Source organism: Centruroides vittatus, unplaced genomic scaffold (genome assembly GCF_030686945.1).
Source record: "Centruroides vittatus isolate TY-2023 unplaced genomic scaffold, ASM3068694v2 contig_575, whole genome shotgun sequence".
Lineage (NCBI taxonomy): Eukaryota > Metazoa > Arthropoda > Arachnida > Scorpiones > Buthidae > Centruroides > Centruroides vittatus.
Genome location: NW_027122344.1, coordinates 1,868,989 through 1,896,039, shown reverse-complemented (window position 1 = coordinate 1,896,039; position 27,051 = coordinate 1,868,989). Strand labels below are relative to the sequence as shown.

The window sequence follows — 27,051 nt, the reverse complement described above, 5'->3', positions numbered from 1 at the left end:
CTTAAAATAGATCAAATTAATCTATTGTTATACGTCATTTAAATTTTTCTTAATCATGTTTTATTAATAAAAAAAATTTATGACTTTAAATATTAAAGATTAGTTAAATTAACTTGTCTTATACAACAACAACTATTGCAATGTAAGAACAAAAATAGTATATAAAAGCGCAAACTCTGGCATTCTGAAGCGTTTGATAAGAGCAATAAAAAATTCTATTCTAGTTACAACAAATCTTTCAAACTCAGAAGTCAGCAAGATTATTTAATCATCTAATATTATATATATAGAAGTATGAAAGACGTCAATTTTTTCTCCAAAATTCCAATTTATCAGATAAAAGCGATGTTACTTTTGATGTGATCCGATTTTAACAAACATGGAATCTACTATTTTAGATTAGAATTCACCTCAGGCAAAATCAATTGCTTTACTTTGAGATAAAGTGCAAATGAGAGATATGATAAAACTATTTTGTTGTTCTCGTCATAAAAATTAAGATAAAAAAATAATAATTTTATATCCCGAATTTCGAATATTTAAAGTAAGATAACAATACATTACACTAATTAGTCCGTGATTCAATTATTCGATTCTGTAAACAAAATTTTGTGTACGTCTTGGTTGCATTCAATCCAACTCTATTCTTTAGACATGTTTGCAATACCGAGAATGTTGAACTGGATATATATATTAGGTTTCTGGAAACTTTTTGAGTCTCTATCACAGCAGAGAATGTCCTTTTTTATGTTTGCGATACAAAAGGGCTTGTCTCTTGATTGCATTGTGTCGATTCTGACTGACATTTACTGGAGGGCGTTGTAAAAGTTTATTGCCCTTTCTTGCTGGAAGAAGTCTAAATTGAATATCTGCTTCTCTTGGTACTCCTTCAAATCATCGAATTCGAGCAATACAATACGGATTGATCGTTATTAATTTTCTTTTAAGTCTATTTTTTCCTCCCGAATCTACGATATTTGAATAGCTTATTTTTTATTTATTTATTTCATTCCAGACTTTGACAGAATGGATACAAAATCGTATGTTGATATTGACTTAACGAAGACAAGGAAAGATACGCATGAAATAAAACTGCTTATCATTTGAGGGAACTTATATTAACTTTACACTGTTGTCCTTTGTTTGGAATTGTCTTTGGAACTTCTATAGATTTGAGTTTTATTTTAGTTGCATCTGTAAGTTGGCTGTCTGTATCGATCGAGGATTATGTGCGAATAGTCGCAATTGTTTTTAATTGTACAGTTTTATAATTTCGTTAATTCCTCTTTTATTTACGTTTCTAAAAACATCGAAAAGCAAAATATATCAATAGAGAATTAGTATTTTAGATATAATACAAAATTAAAGAAATTCTTTGAAACTTTTAACTTTAGCTTTTATATAAATAATGTCTTTAAAGTTTCCTGTAGGAAATTTAAGTAATAAGAAAATTTAATTTAAGTAAATAATAAAACGAATTAAATATCTTTTTGATTTATCTGCTTAAGTGATTAAAAGCTTTTTAATGAATAAATGTGCGCAATGTAAATATAAATACCAGAAGAAAAAAAAAGAATGCCTTCTGAATGTTATTTATTTATGTTAATTTTTTTTTATTTGGAAGCTGTAAATTCTTTAATTTCAAGTATAAATGTGACCAGATTTTTATACTCTACTTAATAGCAATTTTAGTTTGGTAGTTAGGAAGAAAACTTATCAGAAATGCTATATTATTGCATATAAAAATCTGTTTTTAAGAAAATTGATGAATATAGCTAAGCATAGGAATTTCTCTCCAGCTATAAAAGTCTACTGTAGTAATAAAATATTTACTTTATAGGAAACGTGCTACAAATAAAATTTTTAAATGTCCACTACGAAAAACTTTTAAAACGCATCAGAAAATTCTGTAACCGTATGTTTATTTGATCACCAATCTCTTTAGAAACCAACCAATCCAGGCGATCTAGAAAGCTTTCAGCTGGACCATTCTGATGCCTGAGGGAAGTTTTACCAACATTTCAACTCGGCTTCTGTGTAAATTTTGGTGAATAAACAACCACAAGGTCACGTTGCCTATATGTAAACCAATCGATCAGATTCCTATTTATTCTATACCTAACTCCAGACGCTATACAATTTTTTATTTCTATTTTTTAATGCCGATATTTACGTTCACTTATATAAACCTCGATCACCTTAAATTTAATTACATTTATAAAAAAATTTAAATTCGCTTCAAATTAGATTTGAAATAATAATTAAGTTTAATTTAGAAAGCAAATTAGATTAAATTTTTATCAATTACTCTAAAATAACAAATTTTTAATAAATCTTATAATAAAATAATGTTTTGGTGACATAAAAAACGAATCATGTTAAAAATAATAAAATTATTTTAAAAAATAAATAAATTTTTAGAGTAATAAGTTTTGCATTTATGCCTGAATGTAATAAAAATTAAAGTATTTTTTTCATATGAATATTCAATTTTAATTCAAAATGCAACCAATGATAAACATAAATTATTAATAGTCTAATTATTTCAAATAACAATTTTTATACTGAATAAACCAAAAGTATTTTTAAAAAATAACGTTAAAAATTTACTTAAGAAAGTTAAAAACACGATTAAGCTGATTTTGTTAAATGCGATTTAAAAGATTGTTTAAAATCGATTTCAATTAATAGATATAAAGTAAATTAAATCAGATATTTGGATTATTTAAAAATTTATTTTAATTTGCATTTATAATGTGTTTACAGTTTCTTAAAATTTATTTCAATATATTTTTTAACTTTTTATAAATTAATATATACAAATGTAGGCCTACATAAGATATTTTAATTTCATATCTAATGAATCAATCTCATAATCTTTCATATTATTTATCATAAAAGGTGTTGTTTTGTAACTTAACTAATTTAATCATAAGCAAGTAAGCCAATAAAAAAATAACTGTTTTTTTTCCTGTAATATGCTTTTTAACATTATACAACGCATAGTAGTTGATAAATTTTTATTAAAATACGTTTAATCAATAATCACTTAATGTAGTTTGTGAGAGAAAGAACAGATTGTGGTGATGTATAAGTTATAATAAAGTGAACCTGAAAGACGACCCGATCAATTGACTAGATCAGTGCTATAAAGCTATGAAGATGCCCGTAAATGTCTGCATTAACAAAACGTATGGTTTAAACTTCAAAAAATGTTCTTAATAAATGTTCCTTTTGTACTGAATTTATAAATTGTTAGTTCGTTTTAAGTAATGAAAATATTTTCATTACTTTTAAGTGGTCTGTCCCGTCGAAAGGAACGGGTACGACATCGGGTCCCCTTCCTTATTGCGGGAGGGACCATCCCCGAAAAATTCCTGGAGTTTTTTTCTATACGTTCAGTTTCGTTTTCGGGTCCTTCATTGCGGTAAGCTGACACGTTAACTACTCGGCCATCCGGCCGACGAATAGTATGATTTGTAATACTTTTCTATAAATTTCTAATATTTTCGAAAATATTTTAGAATTTCGCTTGAAACTTAAAAAGTTAAAAGTATTTTTTACTAAATTTATGAAAAGTTTCGTCAATAAAAAGCTTAGTTTTATGAATTGAAGAAAAAAGTTTCCGTCGATCAAAGGAGATAAACATTGAACAATCAAACACCAATAAAGCATCATTTGACAAAATCGAAGAGGATTACAGATTATTTAAAGAGAAACAAATAAAAGTGATTTCCTGGGGATATCATGACGAGTAAGCAAAAGCGGTAATCCTCGTTAATTTCGGACGGGAGAAAATTGTTCAGCTAGAAAGCAGATTACAGGATAAAGAAGAAGAAAGGAAGAAGGATCCTAAAGGAAATGAATTACCCGTGAAAAATCGTGAATTTAAGATATTGTGCCTGTGAAGTATTAAAAAAAAAAAAATGCTCAGTGTTAAAGACACGCGTAATTCTATCTTCTTGTGCGATAAAAAATTATTAAAGAAAAGTCGATAAAAAATTTTTATCACGTCGTATTATTTTTCTGCATTTTTGTTTTAAATTTTGAAAATTGTGAAATATAAAACGATTATCTTGAACCCTGTTTGGATATCTTATTAAAAATCCATTCGCAAACTATAAATAACTATCGAATGAAAGATCGATTTCGTATGTAAATATGAAATAACTAAACTTTTTAAACGCAGAAAAAAAATTTAACTCGATTTTAAAATATTTAAATAAAACAAAAATATGTTGCATTTTTCATATAATTATATTTGTTTCATTTGTACAGTACGCTATGGTAAATTTTTTACTTATTTAAGAAATTTATTATTATATTTGCAATTATTTTACATATATTATTTAATTATTTCCACTTTATCAACTTTTCTTCTTTTATAGTATCAACAGTCGCTATTATCTGACATAAAATGCAATGTAGATAATCATATCAATGTTTGTTATTTAATGAAACGTATATAACAGTTAAGGATTAATTGATTTAATGCATTTATTACTACAATAACAGTTTGTAGTGAACACATCACATAAATATTGACATATAGATGTAAATTTACAGTTAATTTTGATTATATTTATACAGGGTGTAGTCACAAACATTGACCAGACTATATCTCTCTTTTGCTACACAATAATTAAATGCAATTGCACTGGAGTATAGGTAATCGGTAGTGGGCTTTCCGTTGGCTTGGATGCCATGCGCCCCTTTCCAATAGAGGTGAATCCTATCTCGGGTCCTATAAAAGATAATGGCATAGTTTAAATTGTAAAGTCGAAGAGCATCTCTAAATCAGAACAAAGGATTTTTATCCAGTTAAAATACTAAAGGGAAAGCGGCTGGATACCATCAAAAATGAGTGGTGAAACTGAATGAGACTTTGCTGCAATTGTATTTAGTTATTACGTAGCAGAAGCGAGATATAACCTGGTGTAATGTTTGCCCTATATACATTCAAGTAACAGGTATTTAATAATTTTCATTACAAATAAAAAACCTGAATTATATAACGTTCTTTCCAATGTTTGTGTAGCTTTTGAATTTTTTAAAATGATGTTTTCTGTATTAATTGTTATAATTTCTGAACTTTTCAAAAATTTATCTTTTGTTTTTTAAACTGAAAATTAATTACAGAATCTCCAGTAATCAATTTTAACCAAGAAAATAAAATACTATTATAGACTTTCCGTTAACGTATCATCAGAAAATTGAACGAAAATCTTTTTTTCACCTCGTTTTATCAATTCTTCTTCACAGAAGCACAATTCTAAATCTTTACAACGAATTTAATATTTACCATAAAATTTTCGGTTTGATAATTATTTTAATAATAAATTAATTCATTATTTCGAAATTATAATATTTAAACTGAAAACTGATAACACAATTCAATTAACGTTTCATTTATTCCACGCACGATAAAGGCGTGAATTTTATGTGAATATATCCTTTTGATAAACATTCCAAAAGAAATCAAAATAAAACTTAAGACGTGATTAAACGATAATATACATAAAAGAAGAGAAGCACTTAACAATCAAAACATAAATGAATCATCTTTCCGACTTGCTATAATGAATATTTAGATAATCATATATTGTATTCATGAGAGTACTCTCAATGTAATTAGATGTCACAACGAATAAATAAAGCACATAATTACTATTATTAATAATAATAATTAATCACGTTAACACAATGTTGTGTTAGCAATACGAAGAATCGAATGCCTTAATATGCTTAGATATTTAATATTTGACAGTTTAATTGTTTAATCGAAAATAAATAAAATTAATGGGCGTTAACTGTGTATTTTGTTTATTCTTTGGTTTTTTGAAATTTTTAATACAGTTTAAAACATCGTGCAAATTGAAAAATTCAGACTTTCGATATAATGTATTATAAGATTCTATGGTATGATGTAAGTTACATAAGATGATTCATATTTTTTATAAAAAAATATATAAATGTTATTTTTTACTACACATATTTTAATGTAAAATGTGCAATAATGGTTCACTTAATGTTGACAGAAGTAATTAACATTACCCATTTAATCTATTATTGAATTTGGTTTTTAGCATTGCAAGAAGAGAATAAGAGATATTTTTAGGGAATAATAGAAAAATGTTTGGAAAATTCATAAGTATCTGCTGAAGAAACACTCAAATAAGAGAATTTGTGGATATTCTTTCCGAATATCAAACCGATTTATATCGTCGTTTTTATAAAAATAAATAACGAAAGTTTTGTGAAAAACTGTTCTACAATATGTTTAGAATTAATATTATATCTAAGAATTTTAGATGCATTTCCAAAAACTTCTACTGATCATTATCAAATATGGAATAATTATTTTGAGGTCATTGCGAAGAATATCAATAATCACAAAATTATTATAATTATACGCTTCAAGTTTCAGATTGAAAGATGTTTTGCTTCAGTCGGAAAGATACGAACTCTTTGCAATTGAATCATATTCTGCCATTCTTCCTCCCAAGTGATCCTTCTTAGTAATTTCAATTTGGAAAGAGGATTAACACATTGAAATATATATAAATATATATGTATATATTCACTACATAAAACAGATGTTTATCACATAGCACACACATATTTATTCGAATTGAAGATATATTCTCCTATGAGAATTTCATGACATGAGTTTTTAAGCAACAAGAAAATAATCAAATTCCGTACGATTCTTTATATTTATATTTACTAGTTTTATAATTTTGTTTTATATATTTCTTATCAATAAAATTATGTGATTTTGTATATATATATAATAAAAATGTAAATTTATTCAGATAATTTCAAAAATATTATGAAAATTTTTTGAAATATTTCACATCTAAAAGTTTATCTTAATACAACATTCTCATTTTTCTAAAAAGTAATTATTTTTGAGTTGTTTTTGCGAGTATACTTTATGTAAATTATTATAAAATAAGCCCTGTTTCTATATATCTTATATATAAACAACATACAGTATATAGACATGCAATGATCTCCATAATAGAAATTGTATTTATTTACAGGACTTACAGTAATTTAATATTCTCAGCTGAAATGCAGGATTCTTTATAAAATAATTATTAGAATTATAAAATGAATAAATGCAAAATAAATATTTTAAAATTTAAACATTAAAAATATTAAAAGATGCACAAACTACTGTTGCATGTAATTTCATTTAAATTAAAGTTTGCATTTAACCAAATCTAATTTAAAGTATAACAATTTAATTTAAAATATATTTATGAATTAATTTATTATTTGAAATAGATTTATTCTTCATTTTGAAATGTTAATTTTATTATATTTGTAATAAAAAAAAGTCCGAATATTACACAGTAATACATTAAAAACAAAACTTTATAAAGAATTATAAAAGAGTCATAAAACTTAGATATTTCGAAACAAATAAATAATTTTAAATATTTTTGACAATAAATAATATAATTAAATAACATTTATAAGTTTCTAAACGAAACCGACATTAAAGTGAGGGCATTAACTCGAAGAAGATTTTTTTTGTTAAATTTCCATAATATCGATTTTAGATTTGAAAATTTTAATAGCATATGAATATTTATTAACACATTACTTCCTTGTAACTATTATGTAATTTAAATTTATACACTAAAAAATTGATTTTTTCAGATATAATATATAAGCAAAGTCGGTAACTTTTTAAGATTTAAATAAAATGTCGGCTTAAAAATATACATTTATTCTGTCAAATATACTTTATCATTGATGTTTCTGGGATCTCGTCCAAAATAAAGCTAGATTCGAAGCTGTTTTTCCTATTTTTATTTCGTTTACCAGTACAATTTACGGCATATTTAAGCGAAGTTCTGAAGAGTCTGTTAAATTTTGAAAATTTTAGATGTAAAAAATAAAGAAATATTTGTAAATATATATCATACTAGTTTTATGTTAGGAGATAAAAATATTTATGTTAAATTTTCGACAGTTTCCATTTTTATTCTCTGAAGAACTTGATCTCTGGATATCAAGTAAGTGAAGAGAGTGATTGATGCTGGTTTTACTGTAACACGATGCTAGACACATTGTTCCTTCGAGATGACACACACAAACACAGGATGTCAATCAAACTGACTCATCACTTTTGCCTTATAGAATGCAGCAGATAGTATTTCATGTTGATTTTTATATTATTATTGTCTAACGTATAATATTTGATTTACTAATTAACAGTATAATCAACACATTTCTCTGCTCAAATGTTTATTGACAAGATGTTAGTTATAGACAATTTATTTGTTATTATTTCGTCTAAAAAGTTTTGCCCTATAGCAAATACACTTAATCTAAAATATTATAAATACGACTTTTACACCTTTAATATAATTAATAAATGATTAATATAGTTAAATATCGTTTTTGATATAATTCATCGTTCAATTAATTAATCGAAAATGATGCAGTATGTTTAATATTGTAGCGTAATAACATTACATAAATACAGTGAAATATCAAAGGCCACCGGAAAAAACAAAGAATGGCAGTTATATGAAAGTCACTTTGTATGCATTTTTGTTTTAAGAAATTCCTGAAAAAATGGCCGCTGTTTATAAATGACTGTTGTTAGGAGGTAATCGTCTTTGGTACTTTGTAAATATTAATACAACCGTTTTAATATATTAATAATAATACTATAATTTTCAAAAATTCCTAATTTTTATATTTATTATTATTAATAATATTATTATAAAACAATACAATACAGATTAGTATTACAAAAAGAGAACAAGTTCTCTGTTACGGGGGGCTAATACAAGTGGTTGGAAAGGACTACAAGTTAGCAAATTTAGAATACGAAGGTACAAAGATAAGTCTTAGATACTATAAACACCAATATTGTGACTGCATGCATAATGATTCATCTATAACAAAAAAGACATAATACTATAATACAAAAGTTCTTATTAAAAATAAAATTATAAATTTTGAAATTAATATACTATAAATCATTACTTATCGCTTGATAGATTCTCTATTGAAAATCTCTCATAAAATTGGCTGTGCTAATTAACACTATATGTATTATTTTTGTAGATATAATTTATAAAAAGTTAGTTATAAATAAAATATTTTTTATAAAATATATCATTTATTTCTTTTCTATAATTTCCTTATGTATCCAATATAAATTTCAGTTTTCACGTTTCAAGTTAACATAATTTTATATCTATAACACGATTTAAGTAATCGCAAATAATCTATTTAGAAAGCGTAGTTGCCGATATCACCGATAAATGTGACATCACAGATATGGAAAAATTATCCAGTTTTAGATTTTCTTAAAAATCGATAAATTTTTAAAATGTATTACAAACTCTATCTAGTTCCATTTTTTTAAACTAAATTCAATTTTTCAAGCAGGCTGTCCTCTTATATTCGATTTTTCTCAAATTAAAAGAAAATTATTTATGCGTAGCGCATGTTTACCTGTATTTTTTTGTTTTATAATTATTTTCAGATATTTTTTACTTGTATTATAAAAAAGCGTAGAGAGAAGAGAAGAGAAGCGAATTTATATATGCCATTGCCAATTGCTGTCTCAGAATTTTCGAAATTCTTTTATATTTTTTATTATAAGATTAAAATATTGAATTTTATTTTTCAAGATACAGTAATATTTTGTATAGTCGCTAATATTCTAATCTGTTTTGTACAGTATCAAATTCATTGTAAATAGACCATAATAAGAAGTTCGGTTCGACTCCCAGTTCTTCCTCTCTAGAGATGAAAATGCTATGTTCTATATCCCGCGAGGGACGTTATAATATTTATAAAATTGTATACTCAATGACGTGGCTTCGTCTTGTCTTAAATATAAATAAATCTTTAAAAATTCATCATTTTGATTCGTAAGACAATGTGTAATTTAATTACTGTTTGATATATATAAAAGAGAAAAGTGAAATTATTACTCTAGTGATTTGATACATCAACAAAAAGTTAATACTATATATTTAATTATAAGCAATTATTAAAAGACCTAAGAATATATTAAGAATATTTTTTTGAAAAAATCCGATCTGTACTTTAATATGTATAAGATTTAAATTTTGTTTTAAAATATTTTATTTCATTTAATACTTATGCATACTAAATGAATTTATAAAATTCAATCGAACGCCATATTTTAAAAATGGCTGACTAAATCAATTTTAAATTATACTACATTATTATTATTTTAATAATTGGCGGTATATTTTAATAACTTTGCTGGAAACAACTAAAAATAAAGTATAAATGAATTCAAAAAACAAATAATTAATTTAAAGTTCTTTCTATAAATACTTGATTAGTTATTTTATATTTTCAACACGCATCTAGTATCATATAAAAATTCGTCAAACTTTCAGAGAAGGACACGAATTAGTAGATCATCAGATTGTAATTTCAGATATTTCACAAGCAACTCTCTAAAACATATTACATAGAGACAGTGAAGTAGCCGGAGGGGAAAACGTAAGAAGTTTTATTTCCTTTAAGAAACTGATCTCAAAATATTTGTTATAGAATATATATATATATATTTAAAAAACAAAATTTTGCTATCGATCCTACTAAATTTTGTTTCTAGCAATTAATCTCCGTTCACGTCAAGATTACTTCTAGATGTATGTAAATAGCATTACCTAAAGAATATAGTTAGCTGCGCCCAGATTCATTATATATAATTCTCTACACACAGTTTTAAATTATAATCTGATAATTTTCATTATCAAAATAATGTCAGAAACGGGAACGATTGATACCTAGTTTGATTTGGTTTAGTGGGATGCGGTAACGCAACACAAGGACGATCTGCCAAGGGGGTGTCTCGAGAGAGAACTTTCTACAGGAAATTGATCGCTATTTAAATATTAGACGCGTGAATAAATCAGGAAAACTCTAAGCGGCCAGTCCCGGGCGCGAACCCGCGACTACCAATGATCAATGGTTTTATATACTCGGCCATTGGTAGTATCTTACTTATAGTTACAAAAACATTCATGAAAATTTTAATTAATTCAGTAAATTGCGAGATATCGTTCACACGAATTGATAAACATCTGAAGAAAATGAATAGCCCTTTGTTCTCTTTTTCGAAAAATATAGAGTTGGAAATACAATTACTTAATTAAAAAGTAATAATAAAGGATTCATAATATATAAAAAGATAATTAATGGGGTATATAAAAATACGATTTTCAAGTGAAATTTATAAGTTCTATAAGGCGAATAAAATTGTCGTAATGTAATATGATTAAGACGAAAATTAATTACTAAAATTTTTTTATAATCAGTTATAAAATTCCAAGCGGAAAAAAAGCTTATAAATATTTCCTAAGATCATTTATATTTCTTTACTAATTGTATTAAAAAACTTGATTAAAAGTAATAGCTGTTTTAAATTAAAATTATAGTTTTCAGCAAAAATAATTAAATTAATATAACAATATTTATTTTTAATGAATAGATGAGAGTGCACCTTCGGTCCGGATGCCACCGTTTGGAGGCAATTTTTCGGTGACCTCTTTTCGGAACGAAGACCAATGTGTGACCCTTGATCTTGACTTTCGTCATGACCCTTAAATGGGAAAAACTTTCTCCAGCAGAATTTGAGCAACTTCAAGATTACATCCAATGTGAGTATGAAATTAAATATCTTAAAATTTAAATTATTTTTGTACTTTAAAGATTATTTAACTAATAGTTTCCAACTAAATAATCGTCCCCTTTCAGACACGTTCCGCATACCAATTATTAGCTAAAAATGCCGAAAAATGCTATTTTATCAAATCAACAATTTTAGTAAAGAAATAATAATAATATATTCTCGTTTTAAAAATATTTAATCAGATTAGTGAATAATTAATGAAATTTTATTATTTTTACCCGGCGATTATTTCCTTAAAGCAGATATTCTAATTAAATATTTAAATTGTTTTTTCTAATAACTTATTCGTTTCTTGTTAATTCTATTCGAAAGCATAAAATTTATAGTTCAGAAATAAACAGAAACGAAATCTTTGTATTGTTGTAATGAACAATTAAACCGGTTACTTTAAATAAAAAATAATTAATACAGTCGAACCTCAAACAACAACAATCTCCCAACAACGGCTTCCTCCGAATAGTGGCCATTTTTTTAGGAACTTTCAAAAAAATTCATACAAAATAACTTCCAAACAACAATCGCCTTCGAACAACCTGTGAACAACGGTGGCCGTTGTTCACAGGTTTGACTGTATTAATTTTGATATAATAATAAACAATATTAAATTAACTGATTAAAGTTAATTTTTATGTATTTATTATACAGATATAAAAATCCGGATATTAATGAATCGGAAAGAAATCTTTTATTCGCGAATCAATAAGAAAATAATGAAACAAGTTTTGAATTGTTTCTAGTTATTCTTGAGAGTTATCAATCTTTAAGAATTGTATAAAAACGTAACTTTCTTATGATACTTTAAAATCCGATATAGAGTAGATTCTTTTCTTAAAAAAAAAGAAAAAAAAAATATTGAAAATGAATGAAACCGCAACTTTTATTTTCGTCTTGCATTGATTTCTTTTCCCTTTTTTGAATGATGATCGATGGACAGAATTGAAAAATTGCTACAAAATATTCCAATTCAGCGCATCGCGTAGATTCATTTCTAGGATAATCAATAGATTGTTATCGCAGAAGCGATAATCATACTAATGTAATATAACTATATAAATGTAATTTTCTTCATTACATTTATAATTAATAAAGGTAAATTTGTGTTTATTTATTACATACATTTCATAAAATTGTAAATAATCAAAATAATTTACAGTAAATAGTTTTCATATTACACGCATGTAATCAACTTTATACTGGGTTATAATAAATATATTTTCAGATATTTTAAAATATAAACAAATATTATTTATTAAAAAGGTGAAAACATACCTAAAAAATAACGTATTTCTCGTCGTTATTCTATAAATGTTTGGCCAAATAGCTTTTGATACAAGAAAGTCTGGAACCAAATGTAACGAGAAAAACATTTGCTGGTAATAATAAGTAAATTAATTATTATTAATTAGCACTAAAATTAAGTTAAAATAGCTTAAATAATTATTTTTTGTATATGTTTTATTTATTTATTTTTAATTTAAAAATTTTGATCAATTTAGATTTATCTTTAAATGTTACTAACGAGCTCGGCTTAAATGCTGATTTCTAGTCTGAAGTAAACGATTTTCAGATGTGATAATTCTATCTGTAAAATTTACCCCATTAAAATTGCAAGAAAATAAAGAAATGCAAACAACTTTTAGTTGTGAAACTCATTTGCATCGTTTTACTATCAGTTATCGAGTATTTACTAACTAATATAAGAATAAAATTCTGTGACCTATTTTTCATAACCTTTGACATTTCTTGATTTAATCATGGGAAGGAAAAATCAACTTCACACATAGAGATGTGTTTGATTTGTATTATTAGAAAAGTTATTCTTGTTTGTTTTGTTATCGTTCAATTCGCTATAATTGATGATATCAACTCAATCATATTAATAACTGTTACCAGCTTTAGTCAAGATTATTTCGCTTCATCATAGCCGCTTCTATCTGTTGTTTTAAAGATGATTTATTTAAGCGAATATATAATATAAAAGTAAAAAAACTTGTAAGATAGATGACGAATTAATTTACATTCCAATTTTCATCATCATCCTAGAATCTTACTGGAAATGATAATGGATAATTTCCTGGAAAAAATCCCAAGAAAGCTATCTTAACTGGAATTCATCATCTTGCCATCCACTAGCGCTGCTCATCTTTAATAATTAAATTTAATATTTATTCAACAACACCTACTCACTCAAAAGTTACCAAATTTTATTAACCATATAAAAAAATTCAATTGCGGTTTTATACTTTTTATATTTTAGCGACAGAATTCTTAGCATCTGGTTACTTGAAAATAATAATATCTATTAGCACTTGTATAATTACTGTATAATTAATTGTCTAGTGTATAACTGATATTTATATACGTATATAATTATAAAAGTTTAGATTAATATTTTAAATATTTATAAAGATTAAAAGCTTCTCTTTAATTCTAAACATATGAAAATTTGAAACTGGTCGAAGTCTTCTCGTTCTCTACTTGAAAAGTATTATACAAGAATATTTCCATATCTTAAAAATTTTTCATGATAATATATACATTATTATTTATGATAAAAATTAATATTTTATATTCTTATTTAAATACGTTAAATTTTAAAACAATTTATGAAATAAACTTTTAATAAAAGAAAAAGACTTTTAGATGAATATATTATAATGAACAGTTGATTTCATGTTTAAGTAACCGATATATATATAAACTTGAAGAACAAGTCTAATTTTGTAAAATTTTAGTAATTTTTCTTCTAAATCTTCCATTACAGTAATAGTAGAGGCCTATATATATACACATGTTTGTATAAAATGTTTCTAAAACGTCACATTTTTAAATTTAGATGCATGTCATACATAATGGCGTCCATAAAGGGATTTCATAAATCCCAAAACTAAACTATTTTTTAAGATTTATAAATACTAAAAGAGGTTATTTTGAGAAGAAAGAATGTTAAAATGCTTCTCTTACCGGTATTTATTTTTTCTTGATATAAGTGACAGGTATTTGTAAAACAAACTGCTCCTTTCCATGATGCTGTATATCATATTTTCGAACTAAAATAGGAATGAAAGAATTTAAATATATATATTTTAGATGTAAATTACATAGTTAAAAATTCTTTTAAATAATTCTTAAACTTGTAAATTTTAACTGTTTAACGTTTAAAAAATTCAGTCTTTAAGCATAAAACATTTCCAAGTATCTTTTTAAAATTATCGACACTATAAGATTTTAAGCATTATAAATTTGAATTATTCATGACAATTTTTCTCTTTAAAAAAAGATAAGAAATCGAAGATATTTTATTCTAACTTAAGTTTTAGAATTATGTTGATATCAGTATGATTAATGCGTCGAATTGCACATCAGTACTATTTTTCAGCTTCTTATATCTTTTTCTAACCCAATTTTTAAAATGTTGTAAACAAATATAATTTATTTAAAAGTAAAAACTAAATTATGTAAGTAAAATTTTAATAAATAAATAAATAATTCTGCAATCGCTAGACTTTATTTATAACGAAATAGTTAATAAGAATTAAAGTACAATTAATAATTAATTAGTTGTTAGCCTTGTCTTAAAGAAGAATAGAAGAAAAATAGAATTAATAAGTAGAAATGACACATTTATAGAAAATTTTTAATATTTAAACAGAACAAAGAATGTATTATTTAATTTAAGTATGAAAAACTAGTCTAGACGGTTTAAAGGGTTGCTGATTAACTTGTAATTTGCGGAAAATGCGAACGGTTTTAATATTTTAACAAACAAAAAATTATTCGTTTTTAATTTCGATCCAAGAAATTTAATTCGTTTTTGACGATTCTGCGAAATAAAAAATTGTTTACTAAATATTCTTATAATTTTCATTTATACAGTTTTATACGTATAAAAAGTGTAAACAATTTGAAATGATCATTTTTTGTATCAGTAGTAATTAAGAGTTTTTTTTAAAATAATAATAAAAATATAAAAACTATATGAAAGACATGAAGTAATTTTTTTAAAAAATTCCTTCACATATCTTAAAATTTTTATACGTCAATTTTTCTTCATGCATTAAATATTTTTCATAACTTAACATTTATTTTTCTATTTTATTTCGCCGAAGACGATTATGAAATATCAGAAAACATTTTCGAACTTATTTCTCTTTATGAATATTTTATGTTAATAATACTAACAAATGTTTGTCCTGTGCTTTCATTTTTAAATTAAAGAAAAATATATTTTAGAATATATAATATTTTATATTCATATTTAACATTTTTCTATAAATTTTAAGTATCGAAAATACATAAATTTATAATTAAATTTTTTGAAAATTCTCTAGAGTTTACTTATTAATATTTAAACGACATTCTAAACAAACTAATTCCTGATGTAAATAATAAACGAGCCATCTTTTAAATCGAAGTATATATGAAAGAAAACAGATTTCATTCTTTTTTTTTTAAATTGGTAATTAGTTATACCTTTAATTCAATTATCTCCACTAAATGTATTATAAATTAAATTAATTTATTATTACTGTAACTACAAATAAAAATTAAATATTTTTCCCCATCTTTATCTTAGCATTCTTTTCGATGGGAAATAAAATTATAAAAATAGTCTTATTTATTAATTACTTTAAGATTAATTATTTTAAAACAAAAATTTTTACAGTATGCTTAAAAATGAATAATCAAATTCGCGATTTATTTCGTTTAGTTTTGCTGTTTTTAATACAAACATAATTTTATTTAATTAATCCGCACAATATTTACCTTATTTATTAACTAACTTTTTGTTCTTTCGAGAGTTTATTAGCACAAATTGCTTAATAATCATAGTCACTGCTTTTAATGTTTTGATCATTTAGCTTAAGACTGCCTGTGAGCAAGTAATATAAATGAACAAATGATGTTTCCATCCAAAGCATGCATGAAGTGTAGTAAATCTGGATCGATTCGAATCCAAGTCCTTTATGATGATAGAATTCGTTACATCGAGGTTTCCATTCTTCTCTGATCAACTAAAAGATTATTTTTGGTTCTAAACATTTTAATAAAATGTGGCTAAAACTTTCATTAATATAAATAAAAATTTATACTAATGAAGTGTGTAAAAATTATAAAACAATTCACAGAGAGTCAAAGAGCATACTAAACAACATTAATGGCATCAAGTTTTCCTGTAAATTTTCATTATAATTTTCAAATAACAGGTTAACAAAAAGTCAATAGACAATCCAATAAGATGTTTGCTTCCCATGTTTTACGAACATATCAAAAATTGTGTCTTTTTAGCACTAATTTAGAAGAAGCAAGAAGTTTACAATTAAAAAAAAATCCATGCTGTAATGTTTTAAATAGGATCTCAAACATCTTTAATTTTTATAGACTTTCAAATATTTTTAAATTTGAAAACTTTGATAGGATTAGCATGAAAATTTCCATTTAAAAAGTAATGTTTCACATCTTTGCTTAATGCCAAAAATAATAACGAATATAGTTATACAGTATTTTTAAAATATATAAAATTCTTTATAAGTTTATGTAACTAAACAATTAACATAAAAAGCATAAATAAAATATCCGATAAAATAATAGCGTAGAAGAGAATGTAAATACTGTGTAGATTATATTCTATATTATTTTAGAATGCTGTTTAATTGCTTCTGAAGAAACTCACGAATAAAAAGAATTAAACTCTTCCCGTTTTCTTTACACGGGTTACAGTTTTGTTTATTTTTTAAATTATTAAAAAATTATGAACGTTTTCTTATTTAATCTTATCTTACAAGACTTTAATTTATGATCAAATTTATTTCCAGAATAAGAAAAATGCTTAAATTAAGTTAATCAATAGATTAGATCGTTATCGTTAACAATTATACTATTGTTAGATCATTAAGTAGATTTATCAAGCCAATTAATTAAAATATCAATTAAAGACTAACATTGAACAAATATATTGATGTTTAACCGATATATCGAAACTCAATCGTGCAGAACCTCGATGCAACAGCAAATATGCCAATGTTTCAAAATATCGTTTTTTTTTGTGTAAACCAACTTGAACGATGCCATGCACCGCAAAAAGCAACGTTTCTTTTTATATTATCATAAAAATAATTAATGCATTATTCCTTTAATCCTAAAAACTTGTAAACCTATAGATTCTCAATGTCGTCCGTCTGTCAGTTTGTCTGTCTTTCCTTAATCGCGAGAACGGAGTTAGATAGATGAAAGGTTAGATCAGATATGAAAAGATTAGGAACAAGAAGCCCGATTAAGTATATATGAACTTACGGTGAAAATTGAAAGTCATGTTATTTCAATTCAAAATTATTCCCTGAAAGGAGTTAGCTAGATGACAGGCCACGACTCTATTGCTAAGAGGAGAAGTATGATGTACAGGGGCAAGCCACTACCATTTTGAGATAGAAAGCATATATTTTAAATTAAATAAATTAAAAATTGCAACCCGGCATTGAGACGACGTCACAATAAATATTTGCTCGTAGTTTTTAGTCTATTCTGAAAAATCTATACATGTTAATAGTATGAAACTAACGAATTTTACTCATAAAATTTTTATATCAACTTATGATTCGTTGCGATGGAGTTTTCTGATTTGAATCATTTAAAGAGAAAACAGAGTTACAATACGGTTATAAAAGTCTTTATATTAAGTTATTTTTGAGTCATAAGGTGTCGTTAACTGCCAGAAGGACAAAGATAAACAATTCCCAACAGCTAGAAAAATTGTATTAAGGCATTTCAAAAAATATGTATTTTTTCTGTCAAAAATCGACACGAAATTTTTATAGAAACTTTATATTTTTCTTGTACAACCTCACGTTATTATAGAGAAAGTAAAGCAATAACATAATTTAAAAATTCAAATTTATTTATTTTTCAATAATATATTTCTTAACAATTTTTGTCGAGTGATAGAATTTGTGCTTACAAATTTTTGTTCTTTTAAGACCTATTCGATAAATAAGCATGCGGACTTCTAAGCTAATCACGTGATTTTATAGATAGTGGTTTAAAATATGTTACTAAACAGAAGAAACATAAACAAATATCTAACATTAAAACTTGGATACACAAAACTAAATTTTAAAAAGCTACGGATATACGCCTACCTCATTTTTATAACCTATAAGTCTACACATAGATTATATTCCGTCAAATATAGAATATAAAAATTAACAAAATTGCAATGAAAATATTTCGGTTGTCTAAACGATGATTGATAAGAGATATATTGCCATCTTCATCTATTTCGATTCCATCATCTAGTCATCCTTATGATTGGATTGGATTGATGGTATAAGGCAAGGCAACACTTGAGCCATTTGCCACAGAGAGTGCGTCCAGGAATCAACGTGTATAACAACTAACCAGGGGCCAGTTTCTATGGGAAATAGGCCCCTAGTTAAGAAGTAAATCTCCACGTGGCTAGCCCGTTGGTTACTCGCGAATTCATATCAGTATTCGGGTGGTTTTTATCCACTCGGCTGCTCGAGTCATCATTATAATTATCATTTTCGTTTTAATTTCGATATATATTTTTTTATTTGGTGGAAAACTGTTGTAAAAACTGTTGTATTCTTAATAATTTCTTTCCCTTTTCATCTAAGATTAAGATCATTCCAAGATTTTATCGGTGTTAAAAGAAGTTCTTTTGAAATTTATTAAAATAATTCACAGTAAATTTAATTAAATTTACTATGAATAACTTAACGTAGAAAATGTTAGAAAAAAGTCATTGTTGAAATATTTATTTCTTGCTTTCTATTTATAACGTTTTTAATTTTATTACGCTAAAAATATCTCTCCCGTAAATAACTTTTATTGTTACATTACTTTCAATTACTATTTATAGTTGGCATTATTCCACTGACTACTTCTAATGCTATCACTCGAAATAATTAAAAACATTACTGAAAGTAAACAGAAAAAAGCTCAATTACATCAATAATACATGAAAAAAACCAAGAAACCAAAAAGAAAAGTTTTAAATTTATAAAAATGACGTATGAATTTAAAATTAAGCAAAAATTCATATAAAACATTGAGGAAAAAAATTGAATAAATGATTTAAAAATAATAAAAAAAAATGATAAAACTAATATAAATTTTATATAAACTTAAACGAAATTTATAGTTTTCCCTTCAATTTAATAATTTTCTGTTTGTTTCTGAGTAGATATTTTCAAAATAATGATGAAAACTCGTTCTGCTGGTGCATGATCTGATGAAAACATTGTATTTTTTATATGAAATATACCTTTTAAAAAATATATTTTTACATTTTCAATTTGCAAGTGTAGTTTTCTTAAACGGTCTTTTCTTTCTTTAAAAATATAATTTAACTTGATATACCTAAAAGGTTGATCATTCATATTCTACTCTTATTGTACAGTACATTCACGGTAATTTGAGTTTCTCTATTTTTTAATCATGTTGTACGATTTCTTAAGTATTTCAATTATACGCTTACATTTACGTAAATAGTTAATTTTTATTGTATTTCTTTATTAATTATTTACGTTTATAAATCCAGTTGGGTCTTCCTCTGATCTTCGATTCATTGAGTTTGGCATATTTATAACGTAAAAGTAGAGTTTTTAATGAGTCTTTCGTAATAGGAAACGAGAGATTTCGGAATAGAAATTTAATCCAATTATAATAAAACTTAACTCAAAAATAAAATTTAATTTGTAAAATAAGAATAAAAAATCAGAACGAAATATATTTAAACTGTACAATATATAGCTTATCTGTGGCTATATCAGAATGGAAAGTGTTAAAATATATACATATTTTTAACTCTCCGCCCTGTAGGCAATAAACGGATCTTTTTTAGAAAGCCCATTATGGGTTCGGCCAGGCCCACAATGTGCGAGGGAGGGAGCTCAATATATCCGGACGGACTATCCCTGAAAATTTCCTGGGGTTTTTTGTTCCGTCGGGATTTAATCTCGGATCAACCAGAGCTCTGGAGAACCAAGATCAAATCCTTAACTATTCGGCCATCCGGCTGAAATGTACAATATTGGAGACAATACAAAAACGTTACAACAGACCTTCAGAATACTTCAAAATATTTCTGTTTCTATTTCTGTATTGTTTCCAACATTGTTCAGTCCACTTTTAAAAATGTACTGTACTTTAACTTTATTTTTGTCTTAAATGCATAATTAATAGGCTATATAATTTTTATTTTTGTATAAAATGACATTTTTATAATTAATTCTACGAGTTATAAAGTAAAGTAAATATTATATCAAATTTAATTAAAAATTTTATTATAAAATTGTTTTTACTATTTAAAAAATAAATCGCGACACTTAATTACTTATTATTGCAAATTTTTAGCTATTATATTAGTCAATTAAACGTGTTATTTTATAATTTATTGTTTTTTATTCGCTGAATATTTCATAAATATTATTTAAAAATTAAATATTAAACAACTTTTTTTTCTTAAAGAAGTTCAACCAATTTCTGTTTTCGGTCCTCAGAAAGCTTGTTCCGAGATATCAAGAGCAGAGAAACGGACTTCTTTGTTTATAGAAAGTAAACCATTTAAAAAATAATAATAATATAAGAAGTCTTTCAAAAACTTCAAATTATAAACTTACTAAATATTATAATAAAACTGAATTTTACAGATTTCAAACTAGAAAAAAAAAAAAATATCATCATGTAGTACGAAAATTCATTTAAAAATTCAATTAAAAATACAATTTTTTGCTTGATAAAATCATATAATCAAAGCACGGTTAATTGAGAATTTAATCTATCATATGTGGGCTATCAAATTTGTCGAGTTTATTATCTTGAGATATTAAGCAGAGCAAAATTTCTTTTCAGTAATATGTAAACTAATCCTTTGAACAGCGTGTAAAGAAAATGGCACGGTGTTCAGTGTCCTATGGTGTTGCTGCAATTTATTTACAAGATAAAATTGGCATTGACCTGTAGTACGTTATTTAATAAACACGAATTGTCTCGTAAATAATTAGAAAACTTTAATAATAAGCAAAATAAAATAAAATCTGATAAACAGAATAAAAATTACACAAAAAGAATTTTCGGCTTAACATAATTTTAGAAATAAAAAAAAAATTTGTTTCTTTGCCATAAAAACAAAATGTTTATAAAATAATTGACAAAACAAATAGGTAATTAATCCAAGTTTTCATTTTTAGAATTTTTTTTCGTTTTTCTTATTAGAAAAAATATATATTTAAATATTTTAAAATAATCTAATTATTTTAATTGTGATTACTTTAACTAAATATTTTTAAAATTAATTCTAAATTAATAAATAATCGTTAAAAAACTGAAAAATTATACATTCAATTATGTTTGTATTTAATTATATATAATTAGGGCTATCATTTAAATAATTATTACTTGAGAATTATTATGAAAACATATTAATAGTAAAACATAGTTATGATATATAAATTAATGTAAATTTATTCAAATTTGATGTCTATTATTAAAAGCTATATACTTTTTGACTTTAAAAACCATGAAATTAGTAATTTATTTTTTCTAATTGATTTTAATGAGTAACACGATATATACGTTATACATTAAGATGTGTAATGTTAATTTTTTTGTGTAAAGATTGTTATGTAATTAATTTCTGTACGTTTAATAATCTAATAAGTAATATTTATTGTTTACAATGCTAATAATCTAACATATAAAGAAGAAAGTTAGTTAGTTAGTTCGGTTAATGTTACCTTAGGTGCCAAGATGGCGGCTTGTCTCTGATTCCAGCAAGGAAACAGTGTGACGCACGTTCTAACCTAACCTAACCTAACCTATTCTAATAAATTACCATAATTATTAGCAACCAAATTATTAGAATAGGTTAGGTTAGAACGTGCGTCACACTGTTTCCTTGCTGGAATCAGAGACGAGCCGCCATATTGGCACCTAGGGTAACATTAACAGTTAGTTCTTTATTTATTTCGACACGCTTGAGAAAATGCTATGATACTGATTACCATCCTCTCATTCAGGAGTAGGTCAAACACTACTTTTGGTCGAATTAACATCAATTTTTTTTTTTTTTTTGAATCAAGAATACAATATGAAAAATTTTGCTAGTAAATGTGTAAAACATTTCTAGTTTATGTGTAACGCATAACATAGTCACTAGTAAATTATATTGTATTGTTGTTGATCTTAACGCGTGTCTTACAACATGGCGAATGCAAAAATAATGTTTTTTAGGATTCCATGAAATATGAATTTATTTTGAACATATAAAGACTGAATAATTATGTTTACAATTATTGGCTTTTAATACTGGGTGTTATAGGTCATATTATCAATATGAATAAAATTACTGCAAGTTAAAAATTGATAAAATAAAAAATACATTAATATTTATTAAGAAAATGATAGTAAACATGTAAATTTAAATTTTCATTGAAAGAGTAAAACATAAATGTTGAAGAGTAATTTAAAAATCAGCATAAAAATGAAATTTGTAAACTTGTTATGTCAGATCGACCAAAAATAATGTATAACAATAGAAAAAATTTCCTAAAAAATATAAAATTTTATAGTTAGTAATGAATATAAAAATTCCAAAAATACACAACAGTTTTATACGAATTTCACTTCACTTTGTACTTTTATAAAACTTTTTTATAACCGCAATTAAGCTTTCAAAATGAAACAAATGCTGTAAAACAATTGTAATGGATTATGCAAATTTAAACTGAGTTCACGTATTTTTAACAATAAAGCAATTTAAATTAAGTAGAGGAATATAGCTATTTAAAATAAAACATATACGTATATATATAATTGAATATATACAAGCTACTATACACAATAAACTAATTTAAAAACATTGTAAATATTTGTTCAGCAAGTTTCTAATATCGCTGTAAAAATATGTAAATATTTTTGTTTAACAATTTTCAACTTTTTTACTAAAGAAATTAATTGAAAATTTAATCTGTTTTTCACTAATTTAATGGTTGAAATATTTTTAAGTTTATTAAAATTTTATTTAAAATATTTTTATTAAAAATTTTACTGAAATAAAATCTAAAATTTAGTAAATTTTTTATCTCACTAAATTAAGATACCTTTTTATTTCTATTCTCTTTCCAAAAATGCCATTTAATTTCGGTCACGTTCTCTATCTTTAATATCCAAATTTCATATTTAATCTGAACTTATTTGTTTATCCAAAATTGTCGAAATTACCTTTATTCTTCATGCGTTCAGCCTATAAAATTTTCTAAAATATAAACTCAGTAGGGAGGCGATAATAAAAATTCAAGATAAACCACAAAATTTTCTTAAATCGGCATCTTAAATTGGCCAGAACGCGTTACGATGTCTTAGAAAAAATAAATAAATAAATAAAAAAGCCGTACACTTATCGCATTTTTAGAGAATTTAAGATAGGAGAGAAAAAAATTATTTACCAACTGCTAAAATTTTTTTTTATTGGCGTGATGGATTTTATTGTAATTTTGAAACTTTATATCAGCTCATAATTTTTTAAATATATGTTTATTAATGTAGTTAAATATCATTCAGGTTTTTTAAATGATTTTTTTCTTATTCAAAAATTTAATTTCTAATTTCGTACCTTAATTAAAATTAATACGTGTTTACTTATTAAAAACTGATTTAATTAAAAGTAGGCTTTAATACAGTTGTACACATTTTACTGTACCTATCTGTCTCGTATACTTTACATAATATTAAATTTATATTTGTACTCACTAAATATTATAATAATAATTAAGACTTAATGAACAATAAAAACTGAATTTTTAACTCAAATAAGTCCAATTAAAAATTAAAGCGATTTTTATATAAATTAAAATATATTATAATAGTTTATGTTAATGTTATATTTTGTTAAAAATTAGTATACAATATCATCAAATATGAGTTAATTCAAGAAAATTTTCTTTTAAATTAAGCGAGTTTTAAATATTAAACACGTGTAGCTCGTTAGATCTTTTTAACTATGTAAATGAAAATAATGTAGAAAACTTGATGCGTCAGTATGTAGAAAATTGTGATTTCTTTCATTTAGACAGAAATCACTTCTAAATATTTATTTTTATCGTGTCTAACATACCTAAATCTTTGGTATCCTGGGACAATAACTGTAACCGTAGTGACCACGTATCTTATCGACTTGTTCTCTAGGGTCCAATATAGTAACACGTAATCTTAGGTAACATCCAGTTGCTATAGTAACGCGTTTTTTCCATTCCAATTCTTCCTCGTCACTTTTTTTATTTTTATCATTTTAGACTCTTCAAAGAAATTGAGTGATGTTTTAAACGAATTCAAAGAACATGGAGTTCTATCTAAATACAATCCAGAAGGGGCAAGTTGTATTTTTTAAAATATTTTTTTTTATTATGATCACGAAAATTCAATCTTTTAAATAATTATATAAACAGTGTATTTTTAGATCAAATTTAAAGTAGTTTCTCAATCTCTTGATAGGATATCGATTACGAGGGATTTCAGGTATTTATGGATACTTATCTGGAGATGGAGACACCCAGAGAGCTTGTGAAACGTCTTTTCCTGTCATTTGTCAAGAAACCAGTGCAACAGACGACAGTAGTTGATGGTCGAATGTTAAAAGTAAATCAATTTTTAAAAATATTTTCACTTTATTAAAAGTAACTAAAATATCTTCGCATTTCATAAATTAAGCTATCGATAGATTTGAAACATTTTAAATAGTTTTAAAGAATAGCATTAAATTTTCTTTGACTTTTAATTTATCTGTCATCGTCAATTATTAGTGTCACATTGTTATGCATTTTTCTAAATTATTTTAAAGAAACTTTGACATTTGAAAACTGAGGATGGAATTCTTAACTCGTATAAATCAATAAAAATCTTCTGGCATAATCATGAAAAGTGGTTTTTCAATTTTCTTAAGAAAATAGTTTGTAACTTTTTACTTGGTAGATATAAATGAATAAATCATTACTTTAACATTACTATGTTTTGACTACAAAAGTACTATGTTTGAAGCTACAAAAGCAATGTTTTGCTATGTCAAAACATTGCTTTTGTAGCTTCTGTGTCCAAAAATTATATAACCAACCACCCATATTTAAAATTTAGTTAATTTATTAATAAAATACAGTGAATATTTCTGAAGTTAAATATTATTTGATTAACTTTTTTTTAAAAATAATTCCCAAAATACTTCAGAATTTCATTAATATAGAAAAGTTCAAGTATTATGAATCCAATAAGACTTCATCCCAAAAAGCTTCTCACTCAACTAAGTGGTATTTGATTATATTCTCTGTTCTCTCCTAGTAATGATTACATCTTAATGTATCTAGAAGATCCGAACATGCCATATTGCAGCCACTTACTTGCTATTATGGCATAGTTAAGTTTTCCTGGAATGTTTTTTCCTTTCAAAAATCTACTATTGATAAAGCAAAATATGCGAAGATATATCTTCAAATTTCATTCTTTATATTTTAATAATAACACAATTTGTTATGTAATTAAACTATAATTTACGAGTAGGATTATAAATGTACTGATCTCATGATTCATTAAGACATTTGTAAACTTCTGTGAACACTTCATGCATAAGCATCAATATCAATATTTAGTCTTTTGAAAATTAATTCTACAGAGTAATTATAATTTATAAAAATAGATTTTTGTTTGGTACATTTTAGAAAATTATACTTCTGTTAACAGATAGCAGCTGTAACATCAACGACTGCGTGTGCTCCACTTACTCCTCACACAGGATCAATGCCCGATCTAGCTAAAGAAATACATTTAGAGACAAAAGAAGAAAAACATTATAGTTTAGCAGAAAAGTTACATGGTTTGACGGAGAAATTCCAGAATTTAGGTCATCACAGAAGCGATAGTGATAGCACCTCTAGAGGGAGAGCTGGTACGTAATTATTTCAATGTTAATGATAAAATAAACAAACAAATACTTGAAAATTTTGCATTTTATAAATATATTTAAATATTGGACTTCAAATAATGAAAAATTAATTAAATTATTAAAATGTTAAATAATCAGTTCGAATAAATTACATAATTTAACATTAAAAAAGCATGTTATTTGTGTTTAAAACTTCTTTTATTCATAGCAAGTAACCAAATTTATATATTATATCTGAATAAAATTCTAAAGATTGAAGTCGCAAAACTTCTATCAACCTTATACTTTTCGCTTAAAGAAATATAAATTTTAAAAAAGTTTAATTTATTGTTCTAAACTTTAATTTTAATTAATATTTTTATAATTAAATTTAAAAACTTTCTTAAAATTC

The 27,051-nt window shown here is 24.9% G+C and overlaps 1 protein-coding gene across 1 annotated transcript in view; it reads left to right on the top strand.

Moving 5' to 3' along the window:
* The window catches only part of LOC136979045 (diacylglycerol kinase beta-like), a 116,117-nt gene that overhangs the window by 45,230 nt on the left and 43,836 nt on the right, over window positions 1–27,051 (top strand). Inside the window, exons 2-5 of the mRNA XM_067274938.1 lie at window positions 11,510–11,678; window positions 25,024–25,100; window positions 25,223–25,366; window positions 26,459–26,663. Of these exons, the coding sequence (XP_067131039.1) occupies window positions 11,615–11,678; window positions 25,024–25,100; window positions 25,223–25,366; window positions 26,459–26,663 (490 nt within the window). The 5' untranslated portion in view covers window positions 11,510–11,614. The remainder of the gene's footprint in view (window positions 1–11,509; window positions 11,679–25,023; window positions 25,101–25,222; window positions 25,367–26,458; window positions 26,664–27,051) is intronic.